General features: G+C 32.2%; 4 protein-coding genes across 5 annotated transcripts; 1 reads left to right on the top strand and 3 right to left on the bottom strand.

Moving 5' to 3' along the window:
* Positions 1-61: 61 nt before the first annotated feature.
* On the bottom strand, positions 62-5,044 carry LOC8287030 (ultraviolet-B receptor UVR8). Of its 2 annotated transcripts, none has more exons than XM_015719795.3 (9): positions 4,915-5,044; positions 2,538-3,646; positions 2,305-2,457; positions 2,053-2,211; positions 1,565-1,732; positions 1,356-1,487; positions 1,126-1,212; positions 892-987; positions 62-794 (listed from the first exon to the last, which is right to left on the bottom strand). In XM_015719795.3, exons 2-9 carry the CDS (start codon positions 2,752-2,754, stop codon positions 604-606), a joined length of 1,203 nt encoding a protein of 400 aa, XP_015575281.1. In that variant the 5' UTR covers positions 2,755-3,646; positions 4,915-5,044; the 3' UTR covers positions 62-603. The 2 variants fall into 2 exon arrangements, with proteins under 2 accessions (XP_015575281.1, XP_048235266.1); XM_048379309.1 differs by having other exon boundaries at positions 2,538-3,436; positions 4,915-5,043.
* Positions 4,427-6,317, bottom strand: LOC8287028 (uncharacterized protein At1g27050). The gene is made up of 2 exons (XM_002520103.4): positions 5,751-6,317; positions 4,427-5,044 (listed from the first exon to the last, which is right to left on the bottom strand). Exons 1-2 carry the CDS (start codon positions 6,090-6,092, stop codon positions 4,799-4,801), a joined length of 588 nt encoding a protein of 195 aa, XP_002520149.2. The 5' UTR covers positions 6,093-6,317; the 3' UTR covers positions 4,427-4,798.
* A 671-nt stretch (positions 6,318-6,988) lies between these two features.
* Positions 6,989-8,990, top strand: LOC8287027. The gene is made up of 2 exons (XM_015719780.3): positions 6,989-7,923; positions 8,222-8,990. Exons 1-2 carry the CDS (start codon positions 7,370-7,372, stop codon positions 8,634-8,636), a joined length of 969 nt encoding a protein of 322 aa, XP_015575266.1. The 5' UTR covers positions 6,989-7,369; the 3' UTR covers positions 8,637-8,990.
* Positions 8,991-17,748: 8,758 nt separating this feature from the next.
* Positions 17,749-19,943, bottom strand: LOC8287025 (homeobox-leucine zipper protein HAT5). Its single transcript, XM_002520100.4, has 3 exons — positions 19,475-19,943; positions 18,374-18,768; positions 17,749-18,274 (listed from the first exon to the last, which is right to left on the bottom strand). The coding sequence occupies exons 1-3, from the start codon at positions 19,587-19,589 to the stop codon at positions 17,867-17,869; spliced, it is 918 nt and encodes a 305-aa protein (XP_002520146.1). The 5' UTR covers positions 19,590-19,943; the 3' UTR covers positions 17,749-17,866.
* Positions 19,944-25,130: the final 5,187 nt, after the last annotated feature.

Below are 25,130 nucleotides of genomic sequence, written 5' to 3'. Positions count from 1 at the left end.
CAGGGAGAGTTTATTTATTCTGTTAAATGGTAATATAAGCATGCACACACTCGCACCCAAATGGTACCAAAGTTCCTTGAGAGTTGAAAACTTAATTGAGGTATCGTTCATCACATATCCTTTGCGAAGAAATAGAAATATCATTGCAATGATAGCGTCTCCTTCAATTGATTTCTAAACATAGGAGTTTCCTGCTTCAGGTCATCCATTTTAGGTCCTGAATTCTTTCAGGTACCATTGTCTAGCAACAAGATTTTCAAGACGGCTCTTCCACTTGCAACTTCTCATTACAGCGAAAATGTTCAGTTACGGGATGACATATGGTTTTCCCAATTGCAGCCTCTGCCTGTTCTTCCACTCATGTTGATGGAGCACTGGCGAATGGGATCTCTGGCTTCTGGAATTCGAAAATGGACAAGTTCTAAGGTAAAATAGTCCCCAATCTTTGCAACTTTTCCGATAGCCTGTGATCTAGCTGATTTGCCACCAGTATATTTCACAGCAGTAATGAAAGAGGTGCACTTCAAAATCTTATCAATGATCTCCATAATGCTGTTAATTTTACCGGATTTGAGCCATTTTTTCACTATCTTGCAAGGCCAGTCAGGTTTGAGAGGTGGAGAGTGACCTCACAACAAATGTAAACCCACTGCCGCAGTAAACTTTCAAGTTGATTTCTTGGTTCTCAGCTTCATGGTCTAGGCTTACTGATTGAGGGTTGGTTTGGTCTTTTGTGCTTCCCAAGCCAAGTTGACCATGTTCACCCCATCCCCAAGTCTTTATTGTTCCATCCACTGTCATTACAGTAACATGAACACAGACCATGATGTAATGACCCCATAAAGGGGATAAATGAAGATATAACTTCATAGTAAGGAGAAATACTCTTGCCTGTCAATAAAGCAGAATGCTCAGATCCCGCTGCAATATCCACAACTTTCATCCCATCAAGAATAGAGACTCTATCAAAAATAGCATGTGTTGGATCTGTCGCAATGTGAAACAGCCAACTCATAAATCAGAACTGCAGGCAAATGCTAGAAGGAACATGCAGGAGAGTCTCCTCTAGATACCTTTCTGAGCTAACTGAATATTGAAAAACAAGATTTGTAATTCATGCATTACCAGTTAGATGCTTTGCTGGACTTATTTTCTCAAGATCACCAAGTGCTCCATGGCGATCACCGCCAAGGATAAAGACTTCAGACTCAACTGATAAAGATATCCCATATTAACAAGTCAGGCACCACCCCTCAAATCTTTAAACAAGAGTTGTCAATAAGATGAAGTGTAAAGAGAGGACTTACCACAATAAACACACACAGACATCCACACACAAAAGAAAAAGAAATTACCAGTCAATGCTAAAGCATGATTCCATCCAAGCGCAACTTTGATGAACTGCAAAGATGAAACCAAATGCCGAGGAGTAAAAACATCAGAAGTTCCAGGAAATCCTCTTCCCCAAGTGTAGAGATGACCATCAACTGTAAATCCATATGACAAAATGTTAAACATTCTGCCACCATTGCAACGTGAAGAAGTAGATATTGTGGACAGATACCAGATAATGCAGCACTATGATCTCCATTTGTAATAATACTATTGATTTTAATGTCTTCAAATCCACAGGTAACCAGAGGAAGACTAATGGATTTAATCTTATCTTTGGAGATACCCAATTGACCACGCTTTCCAGAACCAAAACCATAAACTTGGTTTCCTGAAGAATCTGCACCACAATGACCTTACTTGCTAACATGAACTGAAAAGGTGGTAAAGGCCACGTTATATGCATGCCATAATTAAGGGGCTTCATTATTTCTTGCATTTCCATTCAACTCATTTCACTAAACAACAACCTTGTTTTAAAGCTTTTGCCTCCGAAATCTAATTTCAGCATTGAATCGTGTTGGTTCTACTCATTATCACATGCTAATCTAATAATCACATTACAGATGAGAAAATTTAAAAGGAAAGTTAAGCGTCCTCCATGTTTAGTAAATTTGCGAGTAGAAGTGGAAAAGTGTGTGTTTTTTAGTACAAATTTACCTTTCAACAAGACAAGTGAATGTCGCATGCCACATGCTATCTGGTGAACATGCCTATTTGCAAAATAAGAGACTTGAACAGGAGTAGCATGTGAGTTATTATCACCATGCCCAAGCTGACCAAATGAACCATCTCCACAAGTAAAAACACACCCTTTATCTGGAAAGTTTCAAAAAAAGAAGAAGCAAAAGATCAATAAAAGATTGAACATTTTGATTATTAAAAAAAGAAGAAGAAGAAGAAATAATAGACCTGAAACAAACCCAGAATGGCTCCAACCAGCAGAGATATGAGTAATAACAAAACTATCCAAAAAGGTTACAGGCTGTGGATGTACACTACTGAGCATATTTCCATGGCCAAGCTGACCAGATGTGCCTCTCCCCCATGTCAATACTTTCCCATCTGCAAGAAGTGATATTTTCTTTGTTAATAAAAACGAACAGTGAGGGATTACAAACTTAATTATAGTTCAATAATACCACCAGAATTTAAGGCAATAACGTGAGCGCCGCCACAAGCAAGAGAGGAGATGGGTCTAACACTAAGAGAAGGAAACTGAAGGAGTTGAGGAAGATGCTCGTCCTCCAGCTTTCCTGTGCCTAACTGCCCATCCGTTCCTGCTCCCCAACTCCATACTTGTTGTTCGTGCTCTCTTTCTTCTGTTTCTTTTACTTTTACTTTTTTGTTCTCTTCTTGCATCGTTAATCTCTCTGCTTTGCTTCTTCTTCTTCTTCTTCAACTTGGCGTTTTTGGCACAGCCGGCGAGCAATTCAATCGGTCGCCGTTTTATCATTATTAAAAATTGAAAATCGCTTTTTATCTCTACTGGGCCTTCTGGCCTCTGGGTATTGCTTTACAATTAGGCTTTTTCATTTTCATTAAAATAAGAATGAACCGCGATAACTTATCTTATTAATTAAAGATGGAATATTTCATAAAGAACAAAATTACATGGTCAGCTGATCCCTCAGCCATTGGATTTGGGCCTGAAGGTCATTACAGAACGCATCAGAATAAAGGGCCTCTGTGGCTAGCACATCAGCCACCCTGTTAAAGGATCTACCAAAGCATGGACAAAAGAGACATCAGAAAAATTTGCAGAAAATATCAGCTATGAGGATATTCTCCATTTACAGCTTCAAAAACAATTTTCGCGTCCCCTCGGAGTCCCACCTTAACTTAGCTCAGAAGGCTCAATGCTTCGAGAAGTGCTGCATCAGTTACATTAGGAACCTTGGAAACATCACAATCACAAATATTTCCAGCGTGCGATCGAGCAACAAAACAAAATTGAAAGCTCCCTGGTTTGGTTCTTTGTGGACTGCCGCGTCGGGGCCTGTCATTGAGCTCGACCGGGTTCATCGCTAATGCCTGCCTGTCACTGAAGGTGCAAAGTAGCATTACTCGCAGAAGCAGAGATTAGAAACTCCGATTTATAAACAGCCAGCTGCCCTCTCAAGAGTCTGCTGGATTGTCCAAGCTTGACTTTCTTAGATTGAAGCATTTGGAGCCTTCCACACCGTCCATAAAACAGCCACGGCAGTAATGAAGAGGTCGTGATCATTTTGAGGCAGGATCTTTTATTATTATACTTGACACGTGTAGTTGTCAGGCAAAATGTGAGATTTTAATCCAGTAGTCCCACAACATTAGTCAGTTCTAAAATGTAAGTGTACATGAAATAATTTTTGATTCGTAAAATCCCTTTGATCAGGCTGTGTGTCCTCACCACTGCGATCAAAGGTCTGTGCTTTTCCAAATATGAAGGACATTCCAACAAGAAGGCAAGAAAATATAAAGCAAGTTGATCGTTTTCTTCTCCAATTTTCTCATTCAACTTGTGCTTTTTGTTATACTAGAGAGAGACTTTAAATATTCAGAGCTCTAAATTCTCTGCCTAATTTGTCATATTTCATACCTTGGATGTTAAAGCAAATCACACCATCATCGCATACAAGTACATGCATGCAAATAAACTCAGAGAAATTATGTCAGCCCAGCAATTGATGGCCAAACTGCTAAAAGATGGAAAAATTTTCATGTAGGTGCAAGAATGTAATGAAATCTCATCCTACAAAAAAAAGAGGTGATACAAGCGGCTATTTTCTTCACAGCAAATAGAGAATGATTCAATAGTAGGGGTAATAACTGCAATACAAATAAATAAAATGGCCTTTTAAGCTCTCTCCTTGTTTGTGTTAATACTACTCTTTAGCAAACAAGACACCCAAGTCAACCCTGAACTCCCGATACAAAAAGCATCTTCTAAGATTAACCACTAGCTTGAAAATCCAACCATTATTTTTATTTGCACATGCAACTCAAAGTTCTTAAAAAAAAAAAAAAAACTTTAATTGCTGAAGAAATCAAGTAAAAAGCAACCATCAATATATAGAAGGAAAACTGCAAATCATTTCTGGTCCACAATTATCTAATTATTGAAGATATGATACATGTACATTAACGCTAAAGAAAACTTACAATTGCAAAAAGAGAAAAAAAAAATACAAAGCCACGATCAATCAAGATTAAAATAGAACTTGCTACATGTCAGGACCAATATAAAAACACCTTATAAAGCCAAAGAGCAATGTAGCATCCAAATTCCTAACTAATTTCTTCTAAGTTGCTACCCTTCTATGCAACTTCTAGACACACTTCAGATCCTATCCATCACTAGAAACAGAGGCATACTAATGGTACAAGAGAGCATAACCCCTTTAACAATGAGAAAAGCAATTTGCTAGAGGATATCATCATAAGCAACAATCTCCCTGCCTTTGAAAGGCACGTCTAACACAGAAGAAGCATCACTATTACTACTTTTTGGGTTTACAATAGCGGAAGCAAGCTTATTACCTCTCCCATGTCTGCTTAAAGGTATCTCAGATCGCAATAGTTTAGAGGATGACCCACTTTCCTTGTTACCTCCAACCCCAACTCCTTCCCTCCATTGAGCAAGCGGATCTGTGGCCCATAACACTTGTACCTGCACCAATCCCTCCTTTCAGTATTGGAAGACAAACAATAAAATCAAAACTTACTTCCAGAATAAACCAAAATGGGGCTTAAATAACAATTTGTCCCCTGAACTACAAGTTCATGAATTTTTTGCTCCAAAACCAACTTTTTTGCCTAATTAGCCAACAACTTTTACATGTGGTTAATCGGTTCAATTTCAGTATAAAACATGCTCTCTTGAATGTCTGAAATCGAGCTTAATTAGCCACGTTGTAGAAAATGGTGAAATTTAAAGAAAAAAATAGCCCGTTGAACTGCAGATGCTCCAAAATAAACTTTTTGGCCTAATTAGCCCTCAACTTTTACAACGTAGCTATGCAGGTCCAAGTTCAGTGTCAAGCCAGCTCTCTTCAGTGTGATCGAAGTTGGGCCTAAATAGCCACATTGCAAAATTTGAGAACTAATTAGGTCAAAATATCGATTTTGGGATTAATTGTCCATTGTCCGCAAATTCAGAGGGGGGGGGGGGGGGGGGGGGGGGGGGGCAAATTGACATTTAAGCTTAAGATGCTTTCAAGTTTCAAGGGCTAAGCCTAAGCAATTTCTGGATCTTAAAACAACAAGTGGAACTGCATGATCCATAAGACTAAATGCAATTTTACCATCCAGAGCAAAAAAAAAAAAAAGGAAAAGGATTTGATTGCAGTAGAGGGTAAGAAAGTAAAAGTCGGTACCCTTTTGGAACCAATCGTGATACCAAAGGAAGTATCAAGTGCAGCAGCAATTGCAGCTTCAGCCGAGTCCCTAGTACGGAAGGTGATGAGCGCTACATCACGATCGATGCGAGTGCGAGATATTTCACCGTAGATCTCGAATCTTGATTTCAGGTCAAGAACCGAGCAATTCGTTGGCAGCCCCATTACCACCACCGCAGGGGGTGACTGAGGCTTCGGGGTGGGCTTGTCGATTTCATCTTCGGCGGATGGTGGAGGATGAGGAGGTAGAGGACGACGCCTCTTTGGGAAGGGAACACGGTCGTGGCGCGAGAAGTAGGGGTTGTCTCTCTTACGACTCATATTTGGCTTTTGTTTTGTCTGGTGCGATATTAAAGTGAACTGAAGTGGGAAAAAAGAAAAGAAAGAAAACAGAAAAAGGAAAAGGATAAAGGGTAGGAGGGGGTTGCGCTTTGCTTCTGTTCTCCGAGAGCTGAGATCAGTTCAAAAGAAAAAAAGATAGAGATTGAGATTGACCACAGCCGCTACCACGACAGTCAAAGCACACTTCGCATTGCTATAGCACTCGACTTCTGAATTTTGGATTTTTTATTTTCATTTTTAATAGTAACTATTTTTAGAATATTTTATTAACTTAATAATAAAAGTAAATTATTTAGTCGTATGATTAATTTGTACACATGGTCAATGCATGTTTGTGTAAATTTCATCATTACAAGTTCATTTTAGAGACTTTTGCCAACTTTGTGTTTAAAAGAAAAAAAAGTTAGATAGCATCAATTGAAATTTTCTTTTTCTTCCCATTGTATGGCTGATCCAGTGCAAAAATGTGATAGATGCATAGACCAGAACTCTTACATACTATATATATATATATATTTTAGACAAGTTTATACCAATATATATATACTATTTTTTATATTTAAATTTATCTGTTAAGTACCTTATGCAATCGTTCTTAATTTTATATAAATTGTATTGTATTTAAATTTTTATTTTTTAAAAAATAAGAAAATTAATAATAATTAAAAAAACTGAGTTACTTTTATTTAGACTTGAAATTTTATTCAAATAATTTATAGTGAGATTAAGCCTGTTGGTGTCATCATAAGTCCTTTTTATACAACAGTAGATTATGGAATATCTTTATTTTATACTATTACCAATATAAAATAAAATGCCACTCCCCAGCACTCAAAAAGTAACAAAACACCTTTGCTTCGTTAATTCCTCCCCTTGTTTATTTCAAAGTTCGCTTAAGCTTAATCCAAATTGCTAACTAGAAGATTTATCTGTTATCCTTTATAATGATAAATGATACAAATAAGAATGCTTTAGCCCCAAAAGGTCTCCCTAGGGAGCAACATCTGCCCAATCAGAAAGTTGCAAAGCAATGAGCCGGCAAAGTCTTCCTCCTTTCCTTACAAATTTCCTAATTTGTTTCCATGCTCAACTGCTATCCATTTCTGAATTCAAAACTTGGAAAATGTGAAATTTCAGGTAGATTATAAGAGTCCGCTTTCTGTGTCCAAATCCTTAAATTGATTATACTGAGAAGAGTGTTCTGTGGATTTTGAAGCTTTCAAAGTCCAATTCTCTTCATCTTCTTTTATTTCAAAATGGCTGCCATTGTTTCACCATTACTACTATCAGCCTCTTTCAGAAAGACCTATCTCAGATTTTTGCCCAATCATGTAAAAAACCTTAATCTTTATCCATCCATTGCTCAAAAGAAACAATCTTTTGTCAAGTCAAAGCCATTCTTGTCATTTCAAACTGTTAATTTTCCAAGCTGTAATCCTTTATCGGCTGCTCCCTTCACTACAACTAGAGCTTCTTCTTCACATGGATTTCTTAATTCAGCTGAAGATGAAGAGATATTGCCGTCCTTTGAGGAAAAGCCAGTTAAGTTTCTATTTTGGGTCGTATTTTGGGCATCTGTTTCTCTTGCTTGGTTTGCAGTTTCTAGGGATGCTAATGCAGCTGTTGATTCCATCAAAGCTTCGAGCTTTGGGTTAAAGATTGCTAATTCTCTTCGAGGTCTAGGCTGGCCTGATGAGGCTGTTGTGTTTGCTCTTGCTACACTTCCGGTGATTGAGCTTCGCGGTGCTATTCCTGTTGGTTACTGGATGCAACTTAAGCCTCTGATTTTAACAGTCTTATCCGTTGCCGGGTTAGTCTTCTTTTGCTTGTTAGAATTGATGCTTTGCTTTTCTCAATTGCCAAGTACCCAATTTGAAGAAATGCATGTTTACCATTTAATGAAGCCAATTTAACCTGGCAGGAATTATGTTTGATATTTGGTTTTGTTCTTTTTCTTTCATGCTGTACATGCTTATATTAAGTTTGTTTTATACAACGGCTCTCTAATTAAAAATCAAGTTCCAAATTGTGGGTGTTTCGACGTGCTCATTGCTTCAAGAAATAAGAATCAGGCTCGAGGTTAATAAATTTTGGGGTTTTAATTGCAGGAATATGGTTCCTGTGCCTTTCATTATACTTTACTTGAAGAGATTTGCCTCTTTTCTTGCTGGAAGGAACCAGTCAGCATCTCGATTCCTTGACATGCTGTTTGAGAATGCCAAACAGAAAGCTGACCCCGTGGAAGAGTTTCAGTGGCTTGGGCTGATGCTTTTTGTAGCTGTTCCTTTCCCTGGAACTGGAGCATGGACTGGTGCCATCATAGCTTCTATTCTTGATATGCCATTCTGGCCAGCTGTATCAGCAAATTTTCTTGGTGTTGTATTGGCTGGACTCCTGGTAAATTTACTGGTCAACCTTGGACTGAAGTATGCCATTATTACGGGTATTATCCTCTTTTTGATATCCACTTTCATGTGGAGTGTCCTTCGAAATATTAGGAAGTCTTTGAGCTCCTCAAAGTGATGTCTGTCAGTAGATCAGATCACAAACACCTCTCAAGAGCAGTCAACTTACAGTTTATAATTGGTAGATTCTGTCATTTGGAAGTTGGTAGCACAGTTTGTTTCCATAGGTTGCAACCTTTCATTTAATGCGGGGAGTTGATTTTCACTGATTGTACTGCAAAAGATCTACTAAATTACTCAGTTTTTTTTTAATGTAATTTCTCAGCCATTTAGGTCTATTTGATGTTCTTGAGACAGGAAAGATATAAAAGTAACCAATTCTCTACTAGGGAGATTTTAGCTTCCATGAATTGATGATGCAAATGCAAATGTACCTCTTTTTGGAAATCAAATTTCTGGCCTTATTTCTGCATGGAGGAATACACACATTTAATCACTTTAATTGTCATAGAGACTCTTAATCATGAACTGCGTTGCTAACTTTTCAGGATATGATTGTTGATCCTGATTGATGCTGTATATAACTACTATGACTATCCTGTCTTGCTAATGTAGTAGTTACTAGTTTATGGAACCATATACTTTGGGTTTCTGACATGTTTGAACTTGTCCCACTGGAGTCTTTTGTTTGAATATTCGGATGGTTTTTAGAGAATTAAGCATTGAACAGGGAAAGTCATTTGTCAGGTTTTATAATGAGATTTGGAGTAAAAGATTAACAAGCAGACCAACTATGGCTCTAGTTGCACAACTTTGTTACATCTTAAGGAATTCCCCTTACCCTTAGATTGTTTGATGCTCCGTCTTGTCCGAACAGAAGCATTTATGTGGAAGTAGTTCCACTGCTCATCCTCAGTAACTTCATTGTTTCCTGCATTTTGTGTGTGTGCCTTTTTTCGCAATGACTCTTATGATTTCTGACTTTTGAATCAGTTATATCAATGTCCTAAAGATTGAAGACTGTAATAGGTGGGAGCATGAAGATCTTCATCGTGTATTTCCAGCTTACATTAGAAATGGAATCATCTTTACAAACTTAAGGGGGATAAAATTAGGATCAAGTGGACAAATACTTAGGTGGTAAATACCAATGACTGCTGAATTAATTCAATTGGAATCTTTATCTTATACTCGGGCTTCATGTGCTCAGGAGGCTCTACTGTTTCTTTGAAGGGTAGGAAAAAATTCCCTTGTGATTTAATAAGTGTCGTGTGTTAGCTATGAATAGACTTATACACAGATAAAGAGCAAAAAGCATCAGCTAATGGAGTTTCAATTGGCCTTTTCGCCTATGTTATATGAAGAGTGGGAAGACAAAGCTGTTCCATTCCAAATCCTTTGGCAAAACATTAGGAATGCAGAAAGGAGTTTCATTCAATCAAGGTATGCAACTGGTACGCCTGTCGGTTGCTATTACAATCTTCCAGTCATCTCTGTGGTACGCGAGATGCTCAAGTTTTTGTTAGTGTCTCGGTCTCTTATAGCGACTGTTTAACAAGATGTTGTTAGATCTTCAAGCTGCATTACAGATCCTGTAAAATGATAGGAAGAAAGAACTGTTGAATGGTATTATACTTAAATGTTACATCCGACGTAGCACTAATATAACCCTGAACCCATTTTCTGAAGGAAACTGTGGACATTTAGTTGGTCTTCTGGGCTTAATAACAGAAAAGAGTCTAAGGCCTTTGCCACCCCGGGTATCGAGTCTAGTCGATTGCTCGTGGGCCTTTACAACTATGATCAGTTTGAACCTTCAATATATATTATGGAAATTGAGATTGTAGAAGTAAATTCTAGTTTTTTTTTTTTTTTTTAAGTAATATTCTTTATTATTTTTAGTATAATATTGGTGCCCAGGATCAAGCTCCTTGCCAACTATCAATCCAATCACTTTCGGTTTCTACTTGTGGGTACCCCAAAGCTAGCTCGGCCAAGCATGCCCCAGCTGAGCATCAAATTCAAGGGGCACTAAGCTGCGCGGGGGAGGCCTGAAGCTCAAGCCAATCAATCTTGTGGGAACAAGAAAAGAAAAGTTTGTGTAGGGTCTGTTGGTCCAGGTTCAGGTGGTCCGTATCTTCAGAAGAAACAGTGGAGAAATAGAAAAGAACAAAAGTGCGGACGCTGTTGTTGAACATGAGTTGGAAGGAGAAGCAAAAGATAAGGAACAGAAAATGGACATGGATTTTAATGTATGGTGTCTCAAATGTGAGCAGCAACGATAGAGAAAGCAGCTGAAAATGGTGCGAGTGAGTGAGCGGTCACTTCTAACAAAATTTGAAACGTTGCTTTTTGGAACCCACGTCCATTACACAACAAATGATAGAATGACGACCCAACCAAATAAAAAGGTCGGTTCAGTTCAGGTTTCCAACTAATCTTTCTCTATAATAAAATATCAAATCAAATAAAAAGATACAATTTCATCCAAGATTTAGGACCCATTAAACAAATTAAAATTAAGAGATTAAATTCAATCGGTTCGATTTTAGTGATGGTCTGCTCATCCCTACACCTAAATAATTTTGCATTTTATTATTATTTTGCACAGTTTGTTTGATATTATGTTCAAAAGCTCCACCCACCTCTATATTTCCGACCCTATAACTTCCCCTTTAAATTTTTTATTTTCTCTTTTCCTTGGAAGGCTCACCAATGATCTCCATCTCCCCTTTTTCTGCAATTGGCTTTCCAACTTTTTTCCTACATTTGTTTTATGGGTTTATCTTCTAAACCTAAACTTCCACATTTGATATTCATTCAGTGGATCTTCTGGTTCTTCATTTTTCTCTAAAAGAAGCTGATTTCTCTATGATCGACAATTGAAGCATGCATAAACTTTCGAATTAAAGTTCCAGAACTTTATACCTATAAAGTATCCTTATTATTTTTCTATAAGAAGATAATTATTCTTCAAAAAGTTGCATGAATTTTGACAAGTTACAATTCTATATACCATCCACATGTTCACTCGTTGTAAGCTTAAATAAAAAAACACTGAACAGCAAAATAAAAATTAATTTGATTTAGCTTTTTATTTTATACAGTAAATTTCTTTATTTTTATATAAATATTTATCAGTTGATCATGTTATATATTTTAAATAAAATAACTAATGCAAAAATATTATGTTATTATGAAACGGTGTATAAATATTTTTTACATATATAAAGAAATAGAAATAATAGGAAATTATTTAATTCTTTTTGAAAGGATACTTTATATAAGAATGTAAGAACAGAAGTGCGTACTCCAAATTTTATAAAATAAGAAGGAAAAAGAAAAACGGACAGGGAGATATGTTGTGCACGTGGGCAGTAGGACCGAAGAAAGTGACGAGACACGTGTGATATCACCGCATCAATAGAGAGAGTGGGGACACTAATAACACTGGACAGTGTTGTGGTGTGGTGTCCCTGCTATTTCAAAAAAAAAAAAAAAAAAAAGAAGAAGAGAAATACCATCTTCAAGTCTTTGGGTCCCGCTACGCTACATCACTTCCCATCTCACTCTTATCTGTACTCTCCTGTAAAACAGAATAAGTGATAGCTACACTTGCTTAAAAATATAAAAATAGTAAATGGACCCCACTCCTTCCTCTGATCCAAGTGCTTTATTGACTACCATTGATTCTCTGCCACGTTGTATTCCGTGTCTTCATCAGTCGGTGGGTCCCTTCCACGCATCAAAGTTTTCACTGGTGTGCGCTCTGTCTGGGGATGCGTGGCGCTTTCGACGTTGATTGCGAAGTTCTTCCGGATTCGGTTTAAAATACGTGGTGTAAAGATATCGGCTGTAGCAGATGTGGAAATTGAGGTCGTCGGCACATCCCACCGGCTGTCTAGCTTCAGTCTCCAGTTCTTCCTCTCGTGCAGCTATTCTGTTCTCTTTATTATTATTATTTGACGTAATCATTTATTTGCATCATTTTCTTTTACAGTTGTTGTGGTTGCTGCTGCTGCATTTTAAACCTAAGTACAGTAGGTGTTAGTAAAAGTTCTTAATCAATATTGTTGTACAGAATGTTAAACCTGCCACTTCAAATATAATCTAAAGAGTTATGATCATTTTACCAAAACCGAATTATAATTGATTTTAAGAGTATAAATTGGCCAAAAAAATTAATGAAAAGAGAAGGATAAGTCTTTAATTTTGTTACTCCTTTTTTAGTATTCATTCTGTTGCCGGAGAAAATTGCCAGAGGTGTCGCAAATTTAGCTCGCGAGTGGTAATTCCGCAAATAAACGGATTAACGTGCATTTTAGTTTTAAAACAACCATATAGCTTGACAGTTAAAAAAGAGGCAAATCTATCTCATTCAAATTATTCTACTTTGAATTGTTTTCACCTTTTAATTATTTTTTATAATGTGTTCGGTTGAAATCTATAAAAATAAAATTATTTTATATACAAACATAAAATAAAAATAATAAAATTAAAAGAGATATTTTAACATTATGAAATATGTTGACTTACTAATGTGGTATTTATTTGAAAATTTTACTTAATTTATTAGAATTTAGTTTAGCTATACCTGATTTCATACAAATTTAATTATGCAGAATGCTAAATTGACTTTCACTCCATTTAAAATATTTAAATTTTAAATTCTTAAATAAATTTTATAAATTTGAATTAAATACCACGCTAAAATTCTCATCCTCCTAAATTACAAGTTAATTTTTTAAGTAGGATTCTCAATTGAAAAACAACATCAAGAAAATGTAAGAAACAAAAAAATAAATATGGATTCAGAAATATCCGAATGGATCAAACTTGCTACTGAATTATGAATACATAAGAGAAAACTTGACAAATTTAAACATGTAATGACCATAAGAAAGGAAGAGAAAAGCAGGGAGTGAAATGATAGCAATTTAAATCATTCATAAACTTTATATTAACAATTTATTAGCTTCAATCGCCCATCCCTATATTGCATCCTCTATTAATCACTTAAATTGGCCAAAAACATTCAGAAAAATCTACCGCCTCGTGAATTACTTTTGATTTGGAACCAAAATCGACAATCATAATTGTTGGAGAAGGAAAAGAAATTAACTTATTGAAATTTTCAGCTAAAAGGTTTTGGGACTAAACGTCAACAGAAAGCTTAGGAATTAGTTTGATAAAAATATTTATTTTAAGGTGAATTAGATTTGAAAAATAATTTTAAGTTCCAATTGACCCTTAAACCAAAAAAGAATCAAGAATAAAAATTAGGTTTTGGGACAATCATATTTCTAAACTAATATGAGATAAAATCCTTGTGTTTCAAACAGCAAACATTATTTTATTAAAGTGTATTGGAAGAAAGACTTTAAAAGATAGTTGATAAGTGTTAGTAATATTGAAAATAATTTATTTTGCTACTTTTTATTAGGAATATTATGCTTAGTCAATAAATAAGTGGCACATATTTTAAATCTTATAATTATTTTATAAGTATCTTCCGAAAAGCAAGATAAAATAAAACCATACATAAAAATAAAACTGTAAATAAAAAATTATTCTTAAAAAGCTTGCACTTTTAAAATCAAAATACATTTTTTTAAATATAGTGACTAAATTACTATACAAAATAATTGAATTACGAGATAATAATATAAATTGTCACATAGTTTTATTTTAATCATAAGAATTTAATTTATTTAGTTTCAGTCATCCAACTTTAATTTTGATTCAATTTAGTTACTTCACAAATAAAATATTGATGTATAAGAAGAACAACCAATAAAAAAAGTGTAATTAAGTAAAAAAATTATAACATATCAATTTTTAATTAGCAAACTGACTAAATTGTAACTAAAACTAAAATTGAATGATTGAAATAAAACAAATTAAAATTGTATGACCAAAATGAAACTAAATACAAAATTTAGTGATTATTTATATTATCATCCCTTGAATTATTAGACAATTAACGACCATCCCAATCCTTTTTTAATTAATATGTTTAAATATACATAAAGATATGTACATAATAACTATCTTACTCAATTAAATTGTCAGGATGATTGACTTTTATTGTATTCTGACATTGATAAACAAATGGAAAAGAAGAAGCACTATTATCATCATCAACCAAAAAAAAACTGAGTTCAATTTTTCTTTTCCTTCTTAAATTAGGTGAAATCTGAAATTCAACAATCACTTGTAGAACAGGTTTATTCTTACCATCAGATTATAAAAATATCAGTTAATTTAAATGTTATTTTACCAATTGAATGAACATGTAACATGCAATAGAGGATTGAGACGAGCACATGTGATAATTGGGTATGTTTATAGCTTATTTTAACTACTGCTATTATCATAATATTCAGACCAATCCAAAATCTTGGAATATTAGACATGACCCACTAACATCATTATATGTTTAATATTGAATGACTGGGGCAAAGAAGAAATGTAATTTTCTTTAATTTATGTTAATTTTTCTCTAAATTTCCCTTCACAGATTTCTGATGCAAGTGATCAAATCCTCAATTGTTTCTTTTACTTGTCATTTTCATAGCATCTTTTCAGTTAACACGACTTATTAATCTTTTACTATTATAAAAATTCTTAAGCATACAAGCAAAACATTGCTTGTTCTAATTAAAGTGAGAAAATGGGTTTGCTTGTAAGCTCAAAATGAAATGACACTTCAATTGCTACATCTTTCCCTCAGATGCCAAAGCCCTTCTTCCTCTATGATACGTACTGGTACAAGTATATTGTAAATAATATCTGGTAGGTTGTAGTTCCATGTTCTCAGACCCTGGTTAGTTCACCATTGACAATATTAATGTATAAAATGAATATAAAATAAAAAAAATAGCATGATTTTCTTGACTTTCAGACTAGAACTTGTAAATGTGGTTGGTTCTTTCTTTTCTTTTATTTTTTTATTGATGTTTTTCCAATCAAAAGTTTATTACACATTAATTTAATAGTTGAAAAGAAAATGGGGAAAGTCATTAATGACAAAAAGAATTAAAAAAAGAAAAATTTATGTTAAATTTATTATACCACCATATTTTTCTAATTGGCAGTCACTTTCACTGAATGAAAAGAATTTATTTAAGCTCTCCAATTATGGTTTCCAGAAAACCAGTAGGAAATATCCATCAGGAAGGTGATAGTAGCTATATGCTTAGATTAATTAAGTTGTACAGGTGATGGCATGCAACGGAGATTGGAGAACATTAGTGCCAAATTATGACTAAAACATGTCATTAAACTATAATTTAATAATAAATTAGTCAGGTTCATCAATAACTAACGTGTCACATTAACAAGCCCTACTTGCATCAGCAATATATTCTCTTAACAGATGCAAATCTTGAACAGGAATTTTAAAGAAATGTGTTTATAAATATAAATATAACACGAAATATACAAAGTTTTTCTATTGGATTATAATCTTTCCAAGACCAAACCTGTCAACATCTTTAATAGGCCAATAGAGTGCCAAGAAAGTCGTTGCCAAGAAAAAAAAAAAAGAAGAAAAAGAAGAAGAAGGAGAAGCTGTGCAGAAGATGAAGCATACCATACCAGAATTTTGACTTGCATAAAAGCATTGAACCTGTTTTTCTTTTTTCAGAGTTTGCCATAGTTTATGAATTATAATGATTAAAGAATTGCAGGATTCTTGGATTTTACTAAGAACTACTTTTATTAATGGGGTTTTTGCTTTTCACATTCTATCAATGGTGGTGTGTCGTTTTGTTGCCTAATACCTGCTCTCTAAACATCCATCCACAAGCACACAGATTAGGGGAGTCCTGTCAAATGCATGCTTTTGCTGCCCATTGTTAACTTTAATCGCAGGATAATTATAGCAAAATTTTACAACTAATTTTAGTTTAGTCCTTAAGTTAATTGCTGATTTATTTTATTTTATTTTAATTATTTCTTTTATTATTAGTTACTTTTGTAATATTAGTGAATGTGGTTAAATCTCAACGATTAAATCAGAATAAATTGAAATTTAATATCTAAACTAAGTAGAAGAATGATACTCTCTTGGTATCAATTTGGAAAACTAGATTGCCTCAAAAATTAAATGTTTAAGGCTGATTTAGTGCATCGTTTGCCATGGTTAGTTTATGTTTGGTACATTATATGATTTATAACGACAGAAGTCAAGGTCCCTTGCCTTCCGGTTTGTATGTAACCTTAAGAGGTATTTTCTTTTTTCTTTTATTTCTTTTATTGATTTTATAAAATACTAATATAATATAGATCAATAATTCACCTACTAGCTATCACTATTGATTATCATAAACCGTTTAGTTAAATTATTTATGAACACGAATTATCAGTCGCCATGAACCGTAGATTAAAATTCAAGTTTAATTTGTAGCCTTCTTTTAATTTTAAGGTTTTTTTTTTTCAATTAAGAATTACAAATTGAGGATGAAACTTTACTCAAATTGATATATGCATCTACTATTAGACTAAATCTGTGAGTGTTTTATTTCTTAAAATATACTTTTAACGTGTTTATTTAATTTAAATGTATTGACTAACATATATCAAATACTTACTTTCACTTTTCTTTAAATCAAAAGTCATTTTAATAGTCGCACTAATCTTATGAACACTTTAATTATACATCTCCACATGAATTTTAACTATACATTTCCACATGAATTATCCCCTCAAGTGCTAACCAATAAATAAAACACTGACTCATAGACTGCGGAGTAAATCCACCAACCTCGGTGACTTATGTCTGGTTCTCTTTTTCATGCTGAGAATTGGTACCAAGAACAGTTGCTATGTACGGCAGTGCTCAAGCTTTCAGACCTTTAGGCCTTCTTTTCTTTTTTCTTTTTTCTTTCTTTACAAAGATATTCATATCTTAGGTTTGAAATTATGCAGTTGTGTGCAGTGCATTTCATTCTTTCTCCATTTGCCCCAATGTAGCGTCAAGACAAGCACACTCCTCCAGAAGTTTGCTATTCTCTATTGCTTATTGCCCAAGATTTTGGCTGATTGAGAATCCCAAACAAGCATCTCAAATGGGGATGATGTCCATTCACATTATTGTCACACAGGATTAGTCTTGTGTAAGCATAGCAACTTATGTAATATAAGATACCAATCCTTTTCTCATGCCTGGTTGCTGAGTAAAACTATAGATACTAGTTAGGCAAAGCAGATCATTCATCATATGGTAATTTAAAAGCAAGAAAATTGAGCACTATATTGGTTTCTCAGTAAACTATAATTACAACTGAGAACTTTGAATTTTGCTTTGATAGGGCAATGTGGAACATCTTATATGAGATATAATACTTAATAACTCCAGGACCAAAAGGGTTGATCATCCACACAGAATTCAAAATTACACGAGTTTGCAGGTGGGTCATGGTAGAGTTTTGAGAAACATGGTAGGGGCAAAAAGCTCCTGCCAAAGTCATCTTCTTCATCTTGCGAAAAATCTGACTGGTCTGGCTCAAAAACATTAGAAGAATCAGCCGGCTCCAAGAATGAATGCGGGCTATCTGAGTCGAAAATATCGCTTTTTGCCGAACTTGCATCTTCTTGTTTTGGTGTCACTATTGGTGCATTGGAATCCTTTCCAGATACAGTCATTGGAATTGAGTTTTGAGGTTCTTCATTCACTGAATTGATGGCATGAAATGGTTCAAAGTTTTCTCTCCCTTTCTCTCTAGCAAGCAATTTATCTTTCAGGGAAACAAACTGTTGCACAGGAAAAATAGCAACAGAATTAGTCAAGTGAACCGTTTGTAAAGTGTATTCAGAAGATATATTGCGGATTCTTCAAGTAACAAGGTTTACCTCATTTTTCAAATTCTCATTCTCCTTAAGGAGATTGTCATAATCAGCCTTGAGCTTATCATAGCTGGCTTTCAAAGAATCGTAGTCCTTTTCAAGTTGTTTGTTCTTGAACCGAGCCCGCCTATTTTGAAACCAAATTGCAACTTGACGAGGCTGCAAGCCAAGTTCCTTAGCAAGTTGTATCTTTCTTTCAGGTTCAAGCTTATTTTCTACCTCAAAGTTCCTTTCAAGAAACTGAACTTGAGTAGCCGTGAGCCGCCTTTTCTTGGCAGGTGGGTTAAGGAACACATCATAATCCTCATCACCGTTTTCTTCTTTAACAAGCGGTTGAAAAAATGGCGCATCCATTGTGTCTTCTCCACCAACATCTTCAAAGTTAACCATAGACTTTGCACCTACATCAAATGCAGCAAAAAGTTCAAAAACACAATCAGCTCATCACTACAATCTCAAAATCCCATTACTGTTTGTTGCGATATGATTTGCTATTGCGATCTCTAGTCTTTTATTGTGCAACTTAAAAGGGACTTTCGTTTGGATTTTTCCTTCAAATTGACATCCATTTCCGATAGCAATAAAGTGAAACCGAAAACAAAAGAAAGCCACCAACAGAAACACCCAATTGATGCACTAAAGACTCTGTTCAAAAAGTGAAACATCACAAGAAAAGAAAAACAACAGATTTACTTGTAAAGACACCTGACAAAACTCTAAAGTGAAATTTTATGCAAGAGCTTAAACCTTCTCTTTGTAATATAAACGCTTGCTATATCTTCAGAAGTTAGAAACAATACTTAGGTCACCATATCTCCCAAAAGATTGCAAAAATTCGCCTTAAGCTTCAGCTGATTTAATAAAACAGAAATTCAGGACCTTCAACAAATAGTCAACAAAATATTTTAAAAGCAGTAGCATAGGATAAATGTACGATCCCATACACAGACATGGCAATAGTAACTCGATCTTCTTGGCAGGAAATACTTTCATAATCATCCAAAACAAAGTCCGTGAACTTTAACAGAAAACAACCAATCCCGATAAGAAACAGAGCCAAGAACAGAGTGTTGGACTAGCTGAAATAACAAAAATAAACAGAATTACCATGAATTGTGGCAGAAGAAGCGGGAACCCAGACAGGTTCACAAGGGAGAGTGTCGTTTTGAAGCAAAACGGTAGTCATAACATTAGAAACATCAGAAACTTTATCACCTGCCATAGCTTTTTTCTTTCTTTCTTTTACTTCGTTTTCTTGTTGGATTTTTTTGTTTTCCTTTTATTGTTTTGGATTCCCAGAAAGAGACTTTAAACAGTCTTATTATAGAGAAATCAAGCAAAAGGAATTATAGGTTTTAAGTCTGGAGATGAAGAAGACTGCTGCAATGCAAAAAGTCTGCAACTGTGAGTGCAAAAAGCTCAAACCCATCACTCAGTAAATAAAAATGAAGAAGGAAAAAAACCTCGAAATCACACAAAAGGAGAAAAATAGAAAGACAGAAACTTTGATTACTGAGAGATTGAAAGTTGAAAACTTTGAAGAGAGAGAGAGATTCTTCTCTGTGAAGAAGGGGTTGATGGGGTTTATAACAAGAAGCTATAGGTGACAGGACATAAGGGTGCATTTCCTTTTCTTCTAGGGTCTGACAAGCGTTACTTGAAATTACTATTGTGTCCCTACTGTTATATCGAAATGGAAAGCCATAAGCAACGGCACAATTTTATTTATGGCCTTCCCTTTTCCTCCCAATTTCCCTTTCTGAAAATCCATTTTCTATTTCCTTTATTTATTTTTTTAATTTATACAAAAGTTATTGAACAAATTAGCATTTTCACATACACAGCCTAAACGAGCACTCCTTAGATAAATTTATAAATAGGTATAATATAAATTTTACATAAATTAACCCATATAATCCATTATATGTATAACTAAATATTTTGCTTTAACATATTAATATAATATTAATATACGATGTATTTGTCCATAAATAAACACATTTAATTGAATCAATATATAAATATAATAATTATATATTAATTATGTTAAACATATAAATTTGATATCACATATTAAGATATATAATAATTCGTATAATATCAAAAATATATACATTTAATAAATATACGTTGTTAGAATTTAGATTTATGATAAAATTATTTAATACAATCATTGTCTAAATAAATTATTTTTTATTATATTCATATTTCGACACAAATCATTTGGACCGGTCCAATTAACTATTTTAACATATTGCAATTCAGATATTAAGATTTTTTATTTTAATTCATTTCAGGGCATCAATTTTTAAGTTTTATGAATCTCATCCAATAATAAGTATATTAATTTTCACATATTCCCCATATTTTAACAAAATTGGTCAACAACTCATTCAAGGAAAGGACCCATAAAACAAGTCATAATTCATTCATCCAACAATTTCCGTATGTATGTTTACTCAAAAAGGAAAGAAATTGCTAATATATGATCTGGCATACATCATGATATATTGTATTTACATTCAATACTTTTTGTTATAATTACTAGTGGTAGCACATATTTATCATTGTTATCGTACTACTTGATAAAAAAAATATAAAATATTAATACATATATATATATATATATTAATTTTTAAGATTAATTTTTTTATATGTGTGTTTACTTTTTAATATATATAATTTTATTTTGATATATATATATATATATATATATATATATTTATTTATTTTAACTTATATGGTTCAAGTTTATGTGTAATTTTATAATTTTTTTAATTAATTTATTGATTAATTTCTAATTAAACGCTCATTCTAATTTTAAAAAATAATATATTAATAATAAATTAATTTTTTAATTAGATAATAATTAGTTTTTTTAATTAAATAATTATTATTTTAAAAAATAGCATATTTTTATATTTTAATATTATATTAACTAATAAATTAGTTTTCTTATTAGATAATAATTCTAATTATAGAAAGTAATATTTTTAAATATTATATTCACTAATAAATTATTTTTTAATTATAAAATAATTTCTAATTCTAAAAAATAGTAATATGGTAGTATTAATTTATATAATATTAGAACTCATAAATAAGTATTTTACAGATAATTTTTATATTATTATACTAATAAGATTTAAAAAAATTAAAAATTGTATCTACAAATTTAATTTTATAATCGAAATAATAATAATAACCATCTAATATACGGATAAACAACTAATAATAATAATTTTAAAAAATACACCAGTTCACATAAGAATTACTTCTTTAATTTCTCATAGTATACAAAGAAATTATACATTATTATAATGAAATATTGGAAGCCAGGAACATTCTTCTTGTCGTGTTAACAATTTCTGTGTTGGTAATCACCGTATTGTGAAATTTCTCTACTTATTGCTTTATTTTATTTTAATTCTAAAAATTCATTTTCAAAACATTAATTTTTAGTTGACTATTTTGCAGACTGTATTAAAAGAAATAACATAAATGTATCTTCTGCTATAAAGAATAAACAAGTATAAAAATGATATTGAATTTGTACATTCACATCATGCATATATAGGGTGCCAAACTATTGAAAAGTATAAATAATCTTAATATAATTTAGGTTCATTAAAAATTTAAATTAAATTTTAAAATAAATAATTAAATCTATATAATCATAATAAAGGGGGTTCCTAGAGGTGTGACAAAAGGAGCATTACTCCTTGAGAACCCACTTTTAGGGTGTCGGGATCTTACTACGTAATATAAAACAAAGAAATTAGGACAAAGCTCATGAATTTGGAGTTCATTAAATTATTTTTGTACTCATTTTCAATCCGTTTTTACGATAAAGGGTTTTTCTTTTTGCGAGACAAATACTTAGTTAATTAGGCAATTGCGTAACGAAAAGAAAGATTAACATTCATGCATCTTAATTAAATCTTGTTTCCACATAAATATCCAACTGCTTGACAAAATGCTTCTCCTCATTTAGCATATCTCTCCATTTTCTTTAAAGAAAAACATTTTGATAATAGTATCAAAAGTTATTGATTTAAATAATAATTTGTGATTTTATTTTTTCAAATTTTAACTGTAGATAAATTGAATCAACCCGTGACTTTCTCCAAAATTAGCTTTCAGATTATTTGAAATGTATATAATAAATTGATATAGTCGTTAACTGTTTAATTAATTTAAGTAATGTTTAAAATTAGCTAATATTATATTTAGTTAAAATTTATAAAATATTTATTTTATTTTAAAAAATTATCAATATGAAAATAAAATAGAAATGATAAAGTTGAAAGAGATACTTTGATATTATATGTGATAGGTCCAAATTATAGATAGATATTTAAGGTATTTTAGTGCGTTAATAATATGATTTTTATATATAATATAGTGAAAATATGTGTTTTTACCTCACTTAAACTTAATTGTCTATTTTTAGGTAACATTAGCCAAGAGAGGAAAATATGAAGCTAAATATTCAAAAAGAAGCTCAATTGGACATGTTTGTGTCAAAATCCAAAATTAAGATGCATAGACTGTTATTTGCAAGGCCTAACCAAAAATTATAAAGACCAAGGGACATTTCAGTCATTTTGTATAATTATTAGGATATATATTAAGAGTTATTTATGGGATAGTATTTGGTGGAGATAAAGATACATATATTCTTATATATTAGATAGACTTATATTGGTATATTTATCTTTAGGGAGACCTACTTAGAGGACGAGAGCTCTCTCCTATCTGCTCTCTATATGGGTCTACCATTATTTTCTCTACAGTTCTTATATAAACACTTTATATTGGTTTTCATTACTCTTTTTAAGATTTAAAGAGTTTTTCAAGAAGTGAAGAGGGATGACCAATTATCTTCATACTTGAAGAAATTCTTGATCTAGAAAGAGCTTTTACTATATTGTTTTATGTCTTTCTATTTAATACCATGATCATTAGGTCAAATATGTTAGGTTAGTTTTCATAAGTGTTTAGTTTAGTATTTTTACTTTTTTATGAATCTTATTATTTATTTATTTAATGAATAATTTATTTACCTTCATATCTTTATTAATTTCAGATAGTATTGCTAGTTAACTATCATATTAATTTCGCAATAGTAATTGTTACGAACATATTTAGATTGAATGTATTAGAGACACCAACTTTGCTTCAATATATGTAGGTATAAGAAACTCCAGCTGCATAATTAATTTGAGTGACTAGATAAAATTCACATCATCATCTCATTCATTATATCTAGACTTAAAGTAAAACAATGAGATTATTAAGTAAATGAGTAGTCTAAATACTATCTTTAACATATAGTTATAAATCATAAGCATTGTTTTGCATATTTATTTATTGTTTGGTGATTTTACTTTATGAATATTGCTTTCTCAAAAATACTGATTTAAAGTGTTTAGATTTATTTTTATTATTTTGTGTTGATAATTAGTCTTTATAATAAGCGGTCTTATAGTTTCTTGAGAGATCGACCTCATGGTCAACTTACCATTACTATAGAAACGGTTCGTATACTTGTGAATACTAACTTAGACACATTAATAGAATATATTGATTTAATAGTATGAAATTTATTTAAAAATTCTTTTTATTATGTTATAATTTGGTTTCGCTATAATCAACTAGATACAAATTTAATTATGTAAAATTTTAAATTAATTTTTATTTCATCCAAAGTACATAAAATTTAGATTTATTAATAAATTGTATAAATTTCAATCAAACACAATATAAATATTAATTAATTTGAGATAAATATTAAACTATTCTAAAATATTCATATGATGGATTTGAGAATTATACTATTTAACTTAAACAAGATTTAATATTTTATTTTTTTTTGAATTTAGAAATTGTAAAGTATTTATTAATTAGAAATTCAGGATTTAAATTTTAAAATTACTTAATATTTATATATTCTATCAAGTTGAGTTCTTGAAATTCAGTTTTCGAGCTTAATTCTATTATACCCATCATTGAGTGAAGGAAAGAAAAGAAGAAGAAGAGAAAGGAAAGCTTAACCATGAATTAAGACTAAAGAAGATACCGAGAAAAGAGGATGAAAAGAAAGAAAGGGAAAAAGAAAAAAGAAGAAGAAAAGAAATGGAGGGGCAAAAAAGGAAAAGAAGAAGGAAATAGAGATGACAACGAGGGAGAAAGAAAACCAAAGAAAGCAGTCAAATCAATCGCTATCAGATGGGAGCGATTGTATTTAGGGAGGGGTGATGACTCACTACTCTATGACATTGCCCCCCCTCTTCTTTTTCTTTTCTTTTTTATTATATAATCCTTTTTTTATTTTCATTAATTTAATTTCCTTTTTATAATGGAGCAACACCAAACGCCTAAACTATCTTTCTTCGCCTTTGGCTTCACCGGTTGGTCCGGTTCTTACCGACTCGCCGCATTTTTATTAATTTTTTATACAATGTTTAAAGAAAAATCATCATAAGCTTATTTTCGGATAACGAGTCAATTTATTTTCTAAATTTATGATTAATAATTAAATATATTTAATTTAATTTTTTTGAAATAAATCTTAAAATTTTATATTTAAAAACTAAAAATACTTAATTTGAAATTTCTTTTAAAAATAGAATAATATTAATTTTTATAATTTAATTAAATTAAATAATTTAAAAATATTTATTTTATTAAATTATTAATATAATATTTAATAATGCGTTGTACATAACGTGTTTAGCAAAATATAAAATTTCCAGGAGTT

The sequence above is a fragment of the Ricinus communis genome, chromosome 1 (genome assembly GCF_019578655.1).
Source record: "Ricinus communis isolate WT05 ecotype wild-type chromosome 1, ASM1957865v1, whole genome shotgun sequence".
NCBI classification, from domain to species: Eukaryota; Viridiplantae; Streptophyta; class Magnoliopsida; order Malpighiales; family Euphorbiaceae; genus Ricinus; species Ricinus communis.
Note: the sequence above shows the minus strand (reverse complement) of the source record. Positions and strands in the feature narration are given on the sequence as shown.